A 17165-nucleotide genomic window follows, 5' to 3' on the forward strand; every position below is an offset into this window, starting at 1 on the left:
ATTTAATATTAATTTAAGTTTTATTAATCTTATGTGCTTTAGTCATTTTTAGTTTTTTAAGCTTTTTAAGTTTTAATTTTAGTTTTAAGTTGAAGTAATTTTGTTGTGCTTTTGTCATTTTTATTCATTTTTTAAGTTTTTTTAAGATTTTGTTTTAAGTTCAGTTTTAGTCATTTTGTAATGTGCTTTTGTCATTTTTATTCAATTTAAGCTTTTTTAAGTTCTTATTTTATTTTTAGTTTTAGTAAATTTGTTGTGCTTTTGTCATTTTTATTCAATTTAAGCTTTTTTAAGTTTTTATTTCAGTTTTAGTAATTTTGTTTTGTTTTATTACTTTTTTAATCTTACTATTTAATTTTAACCATTATTTACATTTGTAATACTTCACACTTTAAAAATATTTTATTTTATAATATAATTGTTTATAATATTTTTAATAACATTTTAGTTAACTACAACAAGTTTTCATTTTCATTTTAGTTAAAGTTGTAGTACTTTTGTTATGTGCTTTTGTCATTTTTAAGCTTTTTTTAAGTTTTAATTTTACTTTAATTTTTACTCATCAAATGTGCTTTTGCCATTTTTTTAAGCTTTTTTAACTTTAATTTTCATTTAAGTTTTAGTAATTTTGTCATGTGCTTTTGCTATTTTTATTCAATTTAAGCTTTAAGTTCTTATTTTAATTTTAGTTTGAGTAATTTTGTTGTGCTTTTGTCATTTTTATTCAATTTAAGCTTTTTTAAGTTTTAATTTAATATTAATTTAAGTTTTATTAATCTTATGTGCTTTAGTCATTTTTAGTTTTTTAAGCTTTTTAAGTTTTAATTTTAGTTTAAGTTCTAGTAATGTTGTCATGCTTTTGTCATTTTTAGTTTTTTAAGCTTTTTAAGTTTTAATTTTAGTTTTAAGTTGAAGTAATTTTGTTGTGCTTTTGTCATTTTTATTAATTTTTTAAGGTTTTTTAAGATTTTGTTTTAAGTTCAGTTTTAGTCATTTTGTAATGTGCTTTTGTCATTTTTATTCAATTTAAGCTTCTTTAAGTTCTTATTTTAATTTTAGTTTTAGTAAATTTTTTGTGCTTTTGTCATTTTTATTCACTTTAAGCTTTTTTAAGTTTTTATTTCAGTTTTAGTAATTTTGTTTTGTTTTATTACTTTTTTAATCTTACTATTTAATTTTAACCATTATTTACATTTGTAATACTTCACACTTTAAAAACATTTTATTTTATAATATAATTGTTTATAATATTTTTAATAACATTTTAGTTAACTACAACAAGTTTTCATTTTCATTTTAGTTAAAGTTTTAGTACTATTGTTATGTGCTTTTGTCATTTTTAAGCTTTTTTGAAGTTTTAATTTTACTTTAAGTTTTACTCATCTAATGTGCTTTTGCCATTTTTTTAAGCTTTTTTAACTTTTAACTTTAATTTTCATTTAAGTTTTAGTAATTTTGTCATGTGCTTTTGCTATTTTTATTCAATTTAAGCTTTAAGTTCTTATTTTAATTTTAGTTTTAGTAATTTTGTTGTGCTTTTGTCATTTTTATTCAATTTAAGCTTTTTTAAGTTTTTATTTTAGTGTTAGTATTTTGTTTTGCTTTTGTCTTTTTTTAATTTTAAGCTTTTTTTGGTTTTTAATTTTAATTCATACAATTCATACTTCAAAATAATTTAATTTCAGCTTTGTTTTGAATATTTTTAATGACATTAGTTAACTATAACAACACTGAACGCAATTTCAAATGAATGTTATGGGTTAAATACTGTTTGTAAAAACAAAACAAAAATCACATTTACTGTAATGAACTTACAAGTGTCTATGGGGAGAGGTTTCCTTTGTAAATCTGTTACTGTAAAAACTACTTTTGTTTGTTTTTACGAACTGACGAGCGGGTCGTAATTATTCTCTGCGGTAATTGTTACAATGTTTCAGATGTCATAGCTTATGGTAAATCCAAAACATTCCTTTAATCACAGCCCTGAGTGAGTCCAGAAACGCACATAACATACTCGTCGTCATATATGAATCTGGATGTAATGCACACTCTGATGCAAAAAAAGTAGAAGAAAGTGGATGACAAAGCTCTCTGCTTTTTACTCTCTCCTTTTCCCATTCCATGCCAGATTGGTGTCACTGCTGTGACAAAACAACATCTACCTCCTGACATCACCAGTCGCTCTGACACTAGGGAGTTAGTGGATGTGAAGGGCACAGTATGAATCATTAGATCATTAAATAGTGTGTGTGTGTGTGTGTGTGTGTGTGTGTGTGTGTGTGTGTGTGTGTGTGTGTGTGTGTGTGTGTGTGTGTGTGTGTGTGTGTGTGTGTGTGTGTGTGTATAAGAGAGCAAGAGAGAAAAAAGGGGATTTTTCAGAGTGCTGGGTGGTATGTTTCTGCTGGTGAGCGGGAATGAGTGTGGAGTTTATGAGAGCTTGAATATCTTTATACAGAGTGCTTGAAGTGATGGATGTGAGTGTGTGTGAGTGTGTGTGTGGAGTGTGTGAGAGCATCTGATTGATTGTGGTGCAGTCTTGGGTGTGTTTACAATAGTCTGCCATGCCTCTCTCACTGTCAAAGCTGTGTGTGTGTGCGTTCACCACAGCATACCAACATCTCTCCAATTAAGCAGCTAATCAATCCCAGACACACCCGCACTTGAAAACGAAAGAGGCTGTGTTTCTAAAGACAGAATGTGAGAGACAGAAAGAAAAAGAGAGCAGGGAGGGACACTGAAGGAGAGACTGGCCAGGAATGTGCCAGAATTGTGTCCTACTGCGCCCCCTGTTTCTGTCGCGCTTTCTGTGAAGTATTACTGTGAAGGTAGAGTGTGCTTATGTTTGAAAATGTAAAGGTGTGCATGTGAAATGGGGTTATATGTCACACATGTGTATGTGTATGTGTATGTGTATGTGTATGTGTATGTGTGTGTGCTGTGACTACCAGATGTGACTCCAGTGCACTCTTGCTGAGATAATTTTGGCTACAATTTTCTGAGACAAGATTTCTTCCTTCGCGAGGCAAAATCAACAGTCTTGGATTGGTTAGTGTGACATGCTCACTGATGGTCCATTAATTGCCTTTGCAAACACAAGTACCATAAAGAATAAAACTGTCTTGACTACCGTTCAAAAGTTTTGAGTGAGTTAAAAATGATTTTTTTAATAAGAAAGTTCTACTTTTATTCACTGAGGATGCATTAAATTGATTGAAAGTGACAATAAAGACATTTCTAATGTTAGAAAGGTTCTATTTCAAATAAAGTCAAATGTAAATGAATGTCCCTGTTGTATTTCTTGGTTAAATAAACATTACTTACACTATCAGAAAAGGAAAAAAAAAATCGATTTTATATTTTTAGATTAACAATCATGTAATTAATATTTTATAGAATTATTTTACTAAAGCCAAGTGTAAATCTCATCAACTCAAGGCAGTAACAATTTAAACAATAGATTTTATATATTAAGTATTCTTTTTAATAGTTAAAGGATTAGTTCACTTCCAGAACAAAAATTTACAGATAATGTACTCACCTCCTTGTCATCCAAGATGTTCATGTCTTTCTTTCTTCAGTCGTAAAGAAATTGTTTTTTGAGGAAAACATTTCAGAATTTCTCTCCATATAGTGGACTTCTAGGGTGCCCCCAAGTTTTCACTTCCAAAATGCAGTTTAAACGCAGCTTCAAAGGGCTCTAAACGATCCCAGCCGAAGAAAAAGAGTCTTATCTAGCGAAACGATTGGTTATTTTCGAAACAAATTGACAATTTATATACTTTTTAACATCAAATGCTAGTCTTGTCTCGTCTCTGCGATGCACATGCATAGTCTGTGTGATCTGGGTCAATACAGTTAGGGTATGTCGAAAAACTCCCATCTCGTTTTCTTCCCCAACTTCAAAATTGTTCTACATTGCTGCAGAAGTACCGAGCCAGTGTTTACAACGTGAACATATAAAGAAGATCAAGCGCCCTTTACAAAAAAAAGGTAAAACAGCAATGCAGGATGATTTTAAAGTTAAAGACGAAAACAAATTTGGAGTTTTTCAACATACCCTAACTGTTTTGAGCCGGATTACACAGACTATACATGCTCATCGCAGACACAAGACAAGACGAGCACTTGAGGTTAAAAAAATATATAAATTGTTAATTTTTTTTTTAAATAACCAATCGTTTCGCTAGATAACACCCTTCTTTCTCGTTTAGAGCCCTTTGAAGCTGCATTTAAACTGCATTTTGTAAGTTCTAACTTGGGGGCACCGTACATATCCATTATATGGAGAGAAATCCTGAAATGTTTTCCTCAAAAACATCATTTTTTATGACTGAAGAAAGAAAGACATGAACATCTTGGATGACAAGGGGGTAAGTACATTATCTGTACATTTTTGTTCTGCAAGTAAACTAATCCTTTAACTTTTAACTATTTTTTATTTTTTGGATCATCAGTCATTAAAGCTTTTAAATTTCACCATGCTTATTACTCAGTAAAACTTCCCACATATCATGTTTTCATGCCAATTAAGTCTTATTTTGACATAACAAAGTGGTTATATATACTGTAAGTGTGTGAGCTGTTTACTTACTCTTTTAAATTAGTCTTCCCATTAACATCATTTTATTGTTCATTAAGAATCGTAGAATGTGCACAAAAACACTAAATGCGTGATTTTTTTGCAAGAACCAATCACAGTTGAACATAACCTGTCATATCCAATCATATCGCAATGCCCAATTATTCTCAATTCCCCCCACCAAACCCACCGCAGGCTTTACGGAGTCTGTTAAAACTCAATGGCCTTTTTTTCTTAAACATTTCTGAAAAAGGTTTTGTGAGTTCTTTTAAAAACATTTAAATGTCTTGCCAACTCCAGACTTAGAACTTGTAGTTATCAGATTTTTTTCGATTTCATTGATTAATTAAAATGTAATGTTTTGCTATGATTTTATTTTTTTAGAAATCGAGGAATTGCAATTTGAATAGAAATATTACCAAATATTAGAATTAGACACTTTGATAATATGGCAATTATATCAAGAGAAAAGAATGATCCACTGCATTTTTAGAATCCTGTTAAATGCATGAGACGCTGCAAGAGATGCGAATGGGACAGTCAAATGCATGCATGTTTACATAGAAAAAAGTATTGAAATGCAGCGCAACTGTAAAAAAAACTGTAAAAAAACAAAGCTACTACTATATGTAATTTTTGATATTTCATTTTTGCATTATGATGACAGGCTGAAAGCTGCTATTTATAGTTTTTTTTTTTTTTTTGCAGAACATTTATAGTTAATAATAGTCCACTGGTGTTATACTTTCAGTCCTTTTGAAGTTGAATTATCTTGACTTTTGAGATTTTATTTTAAAGCATTTTCCTCATATTATTTCTTAACATATAAAATGTACAAGATAAGTTTGAATGGTTCTTTGTAGAACCAAAAATGGTTCTTCTATTCCATCGCTGTGAAGAACCTTTTAAAGCACCTTTATTTTTAAGAGTGTACTTAACAAGTGATTTGTTTAACATTTACATCATGTTGACAACTTCATGTGTGGTGCACTTGGAACAGACTTTTCTTTAACTAGAGGGTTAATAAAAAAAAGTTTAATCTTGTTGTAGTTAAATTTTCAAGGTGATTAATTAAAAATCGAGAATCGGTCAAATGCCTAAAAAAAAAAAAATCGAGATTTTAATTTTTTGCCATATCGCCCAACCCAAGTGTCATACCGTTTAATGGTGCAAGATTTTGACCATGCAATTTCACCATTGGCGGGACTATCTAGAAATAGAATTCAAGTCCTATCACTCATCGCAGCTGAATAGAACATCAACTTTCAAAAAGTGACCTCTTTTTACATATATCATGTGTGGTTAAGACAAGATGACAGACATGAAACTCTGAAAAACCCTCCATTAGAAAGCAGCCAGGATCTCCGAGAACAAATTGCACCAGAGAATAAAAACACACGGAGGGAAAAAAAACTGGTTGTGGCAGAGAGAAACATATTAAAAGAGGAGAAGAAAGATCTAACTGATTAATAGTCCAGATGTCGTAGAATGGAATGTGCGTGTGTGTGTGTGTGTGTGTGTGTGTGAGAGAGAGAGAGAGAGAGAGAAAGAGAGAGAGAGAGTGTGAATATCAAATTCTACTCTAAAATAACTTTAGAATAACTTTTCTACAATTCCTACTTCCATGATGCTAGGATGTTGTTTCTCCTTGCCTTTTGAATTTTTCAGTAATTTTATAATCCACTAGACAATGACTTTTCCCACCAAATTACCAACCCCATGAACAATATTAACAGTGATGCTCGGGTCTTTACAATTTGTCCAACATTTTAACGACCAATGAAACAACAAAGCCATGAAATTTGGTTGTAATATGTGCAGACTGTTTACTGGATTGTTATTTGCTTGTCCGCTAATGGCTGAGTTCTCAGAGCACACACTCTCACACACGCACAAACACTGATCACTCAGAGGGCTGAATTCTTCTTTAGCTGCGTCTACAATATAAGTCTACTTCATATGGCGTGTGAACTCTTGAGTGTTCTTTACATCATTTTAAAGTTAAAAAACATTCTTTGAAAAAACATTTTCTCTTTTGGAGTGTGTGTAGGTGGTATAACTGACCTCTGCTCCGTGTTAAAGATGGCAAAGACATGTTTGCTGGACATGAAGCCCTTTTCTATGTCTCGCACCTTCAGGTTGTCCAGAGGAAGCATGTATTTCTTTTCCTTCTCCTAGAAAATAAGACAGACAATAGACATCTTGAAAGGATAGTTCACCAAAAACTGAAAATTCTGTCATTAATTACTCACCCTCATGTCATTCCAAACCCATAAGTGCTTTGTTTATCTTCGGAACACAAAGATATTTTTAAACAGATCCAAGAGCTTTCTTACCCTGCATAGACAGCAATGCAACTGAAACGTCAAGGCCCAGAAAGGTAGTAAGTACATTGTTAAAATATTCCATTTGACATCAGTGGTTCAAGCTTAATGTTATGAAGCTACGAGAATACTTTTTGTGCGTGGTAGTTGTGTTGCTGTCTATGGAGGGTCAGAAAGCTCTCGGATTTCATCAAAAATATCTTAATTTGTGTTTAGACGATGAACGAAGGTCTTACAGGTTTGGAACGACATGAGGGTGAGTACTTTTGGGTGAATTATCCTTTTCAGTCTTACTGAGCTACCTATCTAGAGAGCATGAGCACCTTTTTAACATTCAAACATAGCAAAGTTTTGAGAAACAAAAACGGTCAACAAACTGTATTAGTTTTTCAAAATGTGTGTTGAAGGAATAGTTTACCCAAATAGGGAATTTTTGACATCATTTACCCTCATGCTTGTCTAAACCGGTGTGTGACATTGTTTTTCGTGGGACACAAAGGAAGAAATTATTAAGTGCTGGTTGCTCTTTTTTATTTAATTACAATGAACGGGGACTGGAGATTTTCATATTTAAAACTGTCACAATTTCAAGTCATTATTTATGGATAACCTGCCTCTCTAGTGAGCTGCTATCCAATGAATCACTGAACTTAAGAAATGGATTAGTCTAATTCATGAACGAGTAATTTAGACAACTTTTGTGAACCAGATCAACCAATTAACGGATAAGTTCACTTCCAGAACAAAAATGTACGGATAATTTACTCACCCCCTTGTCTCCTCCAACTTCAAAATCATCCCACATCGCTGTTTTACCTTCTTTGCATGTTCACTTTGTGAACACTTTTGCAGCGATGTAGGACAATTTTGAAGATGGAGGAGAAAATGAGATGGAAGTTTTTCAACATGCCGTGTCTTGAACCGGAATACACAGAGTACATGCAGAGCTAGACAAAACAAGCATTTGAGATTAAAAAGTATATAAATTGTACATTTTTTTTAGGAAACAACCAATCGCTTTGCTAGATAAGACCCTTTTTCCTCGGCTGGGATTGTTTAGAACCTTTTGAAGTTGCATTTAAACTGCCATTTTTGGCACCATAGAAGTCCACTTAATGTTTTCCTCAAAAAACATAATTTCTTTACGACTGCAGAAAGAAAGACATGAACGTCTTGGATGACAAGGGGGTGAGTACATTATCTGTAAATTTTTGTTCTGGAAGTAAACTTCTCCTTTAACTAAAAAGATCTGTTCAGGATCCAGATATCTCTTGTAAACTCATGAACATGCAGATGGTCTTGAAAATTCACGTTCTTTGTGGCTTTGATGGTTCTGTGAAGAATCTTTAACATCCAGGAACATTTTAATTGAAAAAAAATGGTTCTTCTGTGGAATTAATGCATAAACCCCCTTTAGAACCTTTATTTTTAAGAGAAAAGGACAGCTAGGTTGGACGTTCCAAAAGTTTCCATTGTAGCTCCAAAAGGTTGGAACATAGCACACAAGTTGTATGAACCACTAATATGAAACTTTTAGGTTTTTTAAGCTTGAACTCTTGTTACTTTAACTGCATGGAAAAGAATGACAAGCACATTCCTCCTTTGTGTTCCACAGAAGAAAGAAAATTACACAATCTTGAAACAGCATCATGGTGACTAAATAATGACATTTATTTTCAGTTTTGGCTAAACTATCTCTTTAACCAGATTCTAAAATGGTGTGAACTAGGGAAGATGACTATGAGGAAGAAAGCCAAGAGTGTAGAAACAATAAAAGAATCTACGGTAGATCAATTCCTCAGGATGGCTTTAGGCCCAGGACAAAACAAAAAAAACATGCACATGAGAGATGCCATAGGTTTTCACTCCTTGAGTAAAGGATTGAGAAATAAAGAAGTAAAAAGAATGAGGAATTGAGAGATAGAGAGTGAGGGCCCACATGTGGAAGTCATTATTCGGACCAAGGCTCTAAAACACAACATTTCGTCTGAAAAAAAAGGAGGAAAAGAAAAAGAGCTCCCCCTCTCTCCTCCCTCTGTCTGTACAGGAGGGGCTGGGGTCTCAGGAAACGGCTTGGATTACATTGCAAATAACGGAACGGAGATGTGGGAGAGAAAGAGAAGAACAAGGGATGAAAGTGTGAGGGGAAACACTCTAAAAAGAGTAAAAATGAAAAACAGAAGGGGAAGAGAACGCCGAATGATGCCGCTATCAGTGATTGAGTCTGACGGAGCGACTGCGTAGGAATTTTCTTGGAAGGGAGTATTTTCTATCAACTAGGCCATCGAACAATGTTCAAAAACCTGATTGTTTTCTGACTTTAAAGAACATACAACAACAACAAAAAAAACCATCTATCGTCACACTCACTTTTATCTCATTCCAAACACAAAAGTAGACATTCTTGAGAAATCATTACATATTGTTGCCATACAACAACAGTTCGCGAAAACCAGAGCCGACAAGCGCCAAAAAGAACAAAAAGGCGACATTGAGGTGGTCTACACATTTTGTGCACAACATTATAAGCCTTATGAAGACAATATCAGATTGTTATCAGTTATCAGATTTATTTTAAGAAATGTATACTCTTATTCAGCAATAACACAACTAATCAAACGTGAGACATTTATGATGTTACAAAAGATTTCTGTTTTAAATAGATGCCGTTTTCTACATGGATGATAATAGGAAATGTTAGGTGAGCACCAAATCAGCATATTAAAATGATTCTGAAGGATCACTAAAGACTGGAGTAAAGATGCTGAAAATTTAGCTTCGCTATCACAGGAATAAATCACATTTTTAAAATCTATTAAAATACAAATATGTTATTTTAAATTGTAATAATATTTCACATTATTACTTTTTTGGATAATGGACACTTTTATGGACTACAGTTGTATGGAGCACTTTTACGTTTCTTTGTGGCGCTCGACAGGCCCTGAGCACTGAGCTATCAATGTGTCGAACAACAATTCATCAAAAAACAACAGCACACGGATTCGTAAGAACGAGGGTAAGCAAACAATGACAAAATGTGGACTTTTTGGGGAACTATTCCTTTAAACTTCTACTACACTATCTCTTTTTGTCCTCCTTGACTCCTTGCACCCCTCCTTTTTTGCTCCCCTCGAAAACTTTCTCTCTTTTTTCATTCCAGAGGGGCCCACTTCCTGCCTGAGTTTTTAGAGGTTGAAAAAAAAGTTTGAAATGACAGGCTGGCGTTAAGAATACAACATCTGGTACCGCTTTAGAGAGAGAGCGAGTGAGAAAGAGAGAGAGAGAGAGAGAGAGAGAGAGAGAGAGAGAGAGATGGGGCAGGGAAGTCCGGAGGATGGCTGGGAGTACCGAGAGAGGACGGAGGGAGAAAGACAGAAGTGGATAGGAGCGAGTCGGACCAAAAGATTGAAAGAAAGAGAGGAATTGAGAAACAACGGACCACTCCAAAAGTTTATTCCCCAAGGGTCCCATCAACCCTTATATGGCCAGTGGGGTCCCTCCCTCTCTTCTCTTTCTCCCTCTCTCTCTCTCTGTCTCTCTCTCCTTCCTTCTCTAACTCCTCATTCCCTCTTTTTTGCTATGCCTTCTATGAACGTCCTGCCAGATAGGCGGCTGTGGGAGCGAATGTGCCACGTCAAGGCTGGATACTGCAAACCGACACGGGAAAACGGCAGCCGGGGACGAGACGGAACTGAGAAAGTCAAGAACGGGTAAACGGACGTCTGGAGCGGCTCTCTCCGTGTCCTCTACATTGGCGTCATCCCGACTGAGAATGAGATAGAAGCAATGGAGTCTATTTCGGTCCTGTTTATTTTGCATCTTCTACCGCCTCCTGTGAAGGTCGAGGCCAGCAGGGTTGGACTGAGTGATTGAAGTAGATAAAGAAAAAGAGGTGAAAAGAGAGAGAGAGAAAGAGAGTGAGACAGAGAGGGCTGGAACTATCTCCTGCTCCGTCATCCCAGTGTTCAGACTACCTGTTCAGGATCATACTGGTGTACAGTAGTCTGCACATTGGTTAGACTGTGCATGGACTCACATCGCTGGACAACCGACGCAAACTCTCAAACTCAAGCAAAAACACACACTCCAGGTGAAAAGTCAGACTCTGCTATGTTTGGTTTGTTGTGTACACCAGTGTTGGTGATACTGCATGTCTCTGTGGACTCAAAGTTGGCGGTAATGACCCAGAAGAGGTTTCTCCATGATTGACGTAGGCGGCATGTACATCACGAAACTGCCATTTGAATTATATTAAATGAAAACGGTTCTAGCAGTCATCACCGCCGTGTATGTGTAAACACATACAAGCTGTGCACGCATAAGGTTTATATAAAAGCTCAAGGTGTCTGGCTAGTTTTTTTATTGACCATAGGTCTTGAGATGTGCAGAAGGCCCTTCTAGGGGTTTGAGTAGCAAATACTCGTTGCATGTATGCATTCTAACTTGCGGATGAGAGGTGAAAAAAAGTAATTATGCCAAATGCTAACAGAAGTGGAGGGGTGCACAAGTCATCTGTTTTCCCTCATGCAGCTCGCCTCAGAAAGAGAGAGAGAGGGAAGACTGCAGGAATGCGTGTCTGTTTAGTGTTGGGCGCTGATTAACCCAAACCAGCAGTCTCGGCCCATCAGAACTGGGACAGATTTAGAGAAAGGAAGGTAACATCCGATGCAAGTCCGATTAGGTTTTTAAGGGTAAAGAAGTGATCCGCTTAATGCGAGAATGTGTATGTGCACATAGAATGTGTGAGAATTGCAATGTGATCTGCTGCAAAGGGTGAGGGGCTGTATCTCTTCCTCTCTCCTCTCTTCTTTCTCTCTTTCGGCAGGCTCTAGGAGGCTGGATGGTGTTTGGAGAAAGTCTTACAATTTTCCACCCAGGAATGTGTATGGCCCCAGTGAGACTGCCAACCACAGAGACAGAATTAAAAGAAGAGAAAGTAAAAGATAGAGAGGGAAAGAGTCAAATCTTGACTGCAATAATGGATTCAGCAGAATGAGAAACTGTAAATCCAGCCAACTCCTAATGAAGTCTACCAATATTTAAAAACTCATCTTAAACTCAATGCTGATTTTAAAGGAAGTCGTCATTTTAACACATATTAATCTAAATGCCAACAGAGTTTATAATTCTGAGTTTAGATGTGAGCTTAAAAGGTGTGTGACTTTCAGAAAAATATACCAGTGTTTATACGAATTCCTCCGTTTGAAGTGCTGAGCGGGTTTTGAGTTTCAGTATTCATTAAAATTAGTGTTTGCTTATATAGTCGCATACATTTGGCAGTCAGGCCGACTGGTGAGAGTAAGTGTGTCTGCGTCTGTGTGTGTTTAAAAAGAGTGTGTGTGTGTGTGTTTGTGTGTTAGTTTGACTTGGGGGGCTTCCAGCTGTGTCAGGGTGATCCAGACCAAATGCCTTAATTCCCAATGGACAGAGAGAGACGGTGGGGGTATACCAGGAAAGGGAGCAAGTAAAATAAGAAGCAAAGGAGGAAAAGAGGGATTGAACCAAATGAGAATTTTTAGAGTTGTTACATGTGAATTTAACTGTCATTTCAATATCTTAATTGATAAATGGCATAAGAGAAGCATGAAAATGTATATTAAATGTAATGATTACACTTTTAGAGTACATGCGTGTTTGTATTTGTAACACATGATTTTTGCTCTCTCTCTTGCCCCTTTGCTTCCGGCTTCCGGTCGGGAGAAGCAGGCTGTGCTGCCATTGACTGAGAGCGTTGTCTGTCTGCCTGTCTACACTTGCTGTGCAGAACTTCCTGCACCTGTACAGCAGGCACAGACAGGCAGACAGATGGCAGCCCGCCTGACAGGCCACACAGTGTGACTGACACAGAGACCGGCCAATGAATGCCACCACAACCTGACAGGGAACTTTAAGCAGCACTGAAGAATGTATTTTCCCATGATCATCATAAAGTCATTAAATGAATGAAAGAGCACATTTAATTCTCTAACGCACTTACTCACCTCATCATCTTTAAACCAGGACAGACTCTCTGCGGTGAGCATGAACCAGTACTCCTTGGCCCCTCCCTTGATCAGACTGATGTTGTTGATGGTTAACCAGCCCTTGCGAATCACCTGAGGGGCAAAAGTCAGAGGTGAAAGGTCTGGGTTCAAAATAAGATTCAAATGAGATTCTCTTTTCCTTTGAGAAATAAAAAGATGAAAATTAAAGAAGCAGTCAAATCTGGAACCAGGTAATAAATTGTACTTGGCATTTACATTAGATAGAACAATAGATGGAGGGATGAGAGGGTGGGGGTGAAGAAAGAAAAGGAAACAGAAGGTCGGGATGGCAAAGAGAGGAGGGGGAAAGGTCCAAAACATCCCGTAGGAAATATGAGTCATTTTTCTGGCTGATTTAGGCTTATCATGACTGTCAAAACAGAGTTTTATCCTGTGCGTCATTCATTCAGTTTCAAAATCATGAACAGTTGTTGTTTAGTAATTACTATGAACTATTCTTTTTAAAAAACAAAAAAAAGAAGACCACAAGAATGCATTTCTCCATTATACATACAATGTATATATAAAATAAACCTTCTCCAATGCATTTTTCTTCACCCACTGTTTTAATCGAATGTCAAAAACAATAAAACAAAAACATTTTCTTTATTTTGTGACTGTACCAACCTCAAGTTTGCAGCACACAACATTTTTGTTTAAAATCAAAAACTGCGAACACACACCCAAACGCACGTATACATAAACACACACAGGCCAAATGGACTGAGATCAAAGAGAAGTTTGAGATTCCAACCTGTTTTTAACATTAGCGCCCACATACACACGATTCTGTTTACTTATGTGCCTACAGGGCTGCAAACTGTAAGGAGGTTCATTCACAAACAGTACATAATTACATTACAGTGATTCAGAGACATGATGATGAACAGGAGGATAAATAAAGCAGATAATTAATAGAAGAAGGTTTTAGGAAGTGGTTTAGGATTTCTTCAGGCTGTTTGGATTTAAAAGACACTGCTGGGCGAATCAGGATTCAGAAAAAGAGTTCAAAGGTCAAATGAGTCATGTTTTGGACGGACTCATGTGTATATACGCTGATTAAGGAGTCTTTAGGGAAGTTTAGTGCATGTTAAACACACTGTGCAACAACGTTCAGGGAGTGTTTTAGCAGGAGTCGTAAAAATCTGAATTTCTGAGTCCCAGAATGTCTTTGATTTATGTGACAGCAGCACCAAAGGGTGGAAAATAAAGCAGGAAAAAGGAAGACGTGATTTTGCTGTTTTTGTAGACACAAACACAAATGTGACGCTGGTAGACAGTAGGTAAGGCTTACAGACACTGGACTCGTACAATTTGACTGGATGGTGGAGGGGCAGCACCCTAAAACATCAGCAGAGAGGAGAGAATAAAAGCATTAAGGTGGCACCAGTGAGCTTGGCCATCTCTCCTGGCACGCTGCCACTCTACATTTATTCCTTTCCACTTTGTGAAATGTTACAGTATCACCAATACTAAAATACCAATTCAATTTCCTAAGCAATGGAAGGATTCAATTAGTAAAGATTAGACATGTACAACAAACAGCACACATGTTGCACAGTGCACAGTGGAGGAGATATGAACACAGATCAGCATACAATGTCCTTATAAAATTACAGGAATGGTCCAGGTTCAATACTAGTCCAATTCTATTACCACAGAAAATTGTTTTCACACCCTGAATGTTCAAAAACATAGGGAAAACCTTTTACAGTCATCCATTTATAACTAAAATAAAACAAAAATGTGTTTTTTGAGTTGTAGGTTGTCTAAATCATCCTTTTATTGATTTTATTACAGTAATTTCAATTGAACACATACAATATTAAACACTTCCAGATGATTTACACAGCCCCACGTCATTCAAGATTTCTTCAGTTGCAAAATAATTTAGTTTTTTTAGGTAAACATTCCAGGAATTTTCCCCATATAGTGGACTTCAGTGGTTGCCAATGCGCTGAAGGTCCAAATCGCAGTTTTAATGCAGCTTCGAAGGGCTCTACACAATCCCAGCCGAGGAATAAGAGTCTTACCTAGCGAAATGATTGGTTAAAATAAATAAAAATTTTTAACCAAAAATGCCCTCTGATGTGTATGCAGGTCTAACATTGGAAAAGTCACATGCGGTTAGTTTTACGTCTGTGTACTTCGGATTAAAAAGGTAGGGTAGGGCATAAAACTCCATCTAATTTTCTCTTCCATCTTCAAAATTACATTGTTGTTTTATGTTTTTTTTAAAGGGCACTGACTTTCTTTGTAAACACTGGGTCAGAACTTCCGCCTACATCATACTCACATAATGCGTGAGTTCGAGCTAGTGCAAGACAAGCATTTGTGGCTAAAAAGTATATAAATTTGTAGTTTTCTTGACTGATGACTGATCATTACGCTAAATAAGACCCTTATTCCTCGGCTGGGATCGTGTAGAGCCCTTTGAAGCTGCACTGAAACTGCAGTTTGGACCTTCAACCCGTTGATCCCCATTGAAGTCCACTATATGGAGAAAAATCCTAAAATGTTTTCCTCAAAAACATTCATTTCTTTTCGCCTGAAGAAAGAAAGACATGAACAACTTGGATGGCATGGAGGTAAGTAAATTATCAGGAAATTTTCATTCTGGAAGTGAACTTCTCCTTTCAAAGCTTTGTAGCTAAAGTATACATCTGAAATGGTGTATATTAACATTTATTTCAGTTGCTTCATAGACTACCATTGTAAGTGCATTAGTACAGTGCATACATTTTTTGACATTAAATTTAAATTACATTAAATTTGTAAGAGCTTATTTTATCAGTTAAACAAATAACCTCCAATTCTAAACATTAAAAGTCAATAGAAGAGGGGGCAAAAACACCCATCAGAGAGAAGGAGGAAAAAAGTTACTAATTATTAACAGCACTTGGGGTAAAAACACAAGCCATCAAGAGCAAGATTAATATGAAAAAATGTTAGACATACATATAAGCCACATATTATCTGATGTGAGACAGATGACCAAAAGAGCAACAGAGCTTGAGCAGAAAAGAGACTGCCTTCCAGAAAAGACTCCAAACGCTGCTAGCTGATGCTTTCTGATTTATACCAGGTTCATATCATCAGCTCATAAAACATTGTGACTCACCTGGTTTCCTGCTGAAGGCTTCTTAGTTGTTTGATTGGTTTTCTGCTGAGCGCTGAAAGGAAATGTGTAAAAGGAGGAAAAAATGTTTACGTCATGTTGTTTTATTTATGCTATTGTCATTGGTTGTTTAAAACTTACTTTGCAAACCCGATAAAATCTTCATGGTTTGTGTTGATGTAGGAGAGTTGAATCTCTAGTGAGAGTAAAACCTGTTCGTTGACGTAGACAGGAATATGCAAAACAAGTTATGAGATAAAACAATAGTTTGTAATTAAACTGCTAATAAAGTTCTTTTCAACCACCCTAAAAAAGAGAGATTAATTAGAAAGGTTGTGTGTAGGTGTCATCCTGACCTGGTCTTTGGCTTGACTCTCTCGTTCCCGAATGTGTGTGGTCACTATCCTCTCCGTTTCCTCCCGTAGTTTTGGAAAGGACTCTAACTGTGGACAAAAATTTAAAAAAAGTTTAAAAGTTAAAAAAAAATACAAACATTGCCACCACTGTTTACATTCCTAATTCAAGTTCCTTGTCTTTTATGCCTTTTTAATCTCATTTGTATCTTTTGTATTAAAACATCTAAAATGCTTATTTAGTACTTTATATTAATATAAGTATTTATGTTTAAAAATTGTATTTGCACTTTTATGACTGTTTCTTACACTTATGTACAAATATTTTAAAGTACATTTTAAAGCATTGTTTTAATAAAATATATTTTGTCCTGGTGATCTTACATCAAAATGTAATAACTTCCTGTTGGTCCACTTGGGTCTTGCAAATTATAGGAAAAGTTTAACCAACAGCCAAATTACTATTTAAAGATTGTTTAATCAAACTTTTAAACTCAAATAAAATCATGTTGACTTTAAAGGAAACATTTGATATACTTTTGTAACATTATATTACAGTCTTTGACTTACATGTGTCTATGCACATTCATTCACTCAGTATGATGTTGTACCTTGTTGGTACACTGTTGTACTGTGTTGATGAGCTCCTGAATCACCATGTCTACACACTTAAGACACGGTCCTTTAAGCTTCACAATCTGCTTCTTTACTATAGCTTCAAAGGCCATATCTGGTGTGAAGAGGCCTGTCCTGAATCAGCAAGAG

General features: G+C 35.6%; 1 protein-coding gene across 1 annotated transcript in view; it reads right to left on the reverse strand.

Annotated features, from left to right (window-relative positions):
* LOC141283719 (dynamin-2-like) overlaps nucleotides 1–17165 on the reverse strand; it is a 44740-nt gene that overhangs the window by 10675 nt on the left and 16900 nt on the right. The window contains exons 11-16 of the mRNA XM_073817032.1: nucleotides 17012–17150; nucleotides 16404–16490; nucleotides 16189–16259; nucleotides 16051–16102; nucleotides 12888–13001; nucleotides 6644–6753 (exon numbers count right to left, since the gene is read on the reverse strand). Coding sequence (XP_073673133.1) covers nucleotides 6644–6753; nucleotides 12888–13001; nucleotides 16051–16102; nucleotides 16189–16259; nucleotides 16404–16490; nucleotides 17012–17150 — 573 coding nt within the window. The remainder of the gene's footprint in view (nucleotides 1–6643; nucleotides 6754–12887; nucleotides 13002–16050; nucleotides 16103–16188; nucleotides 16260–16403; nucleotides 16491–17011; nucleotides 17151–17165) is intronic.

Source organism: Garra rufa, chromosome 13 (genome assembly GCF_049309525.1).
Source record: "Garra rufa chromosome 13, GarRuf1.0, whole genome shotgun sequence".
Lineage (NCBI taxonomy): Eukaryota > Metazoa > Chordata > Actinopteri > Cypriniformes > Cyprinidae > Garra > Garra rufa.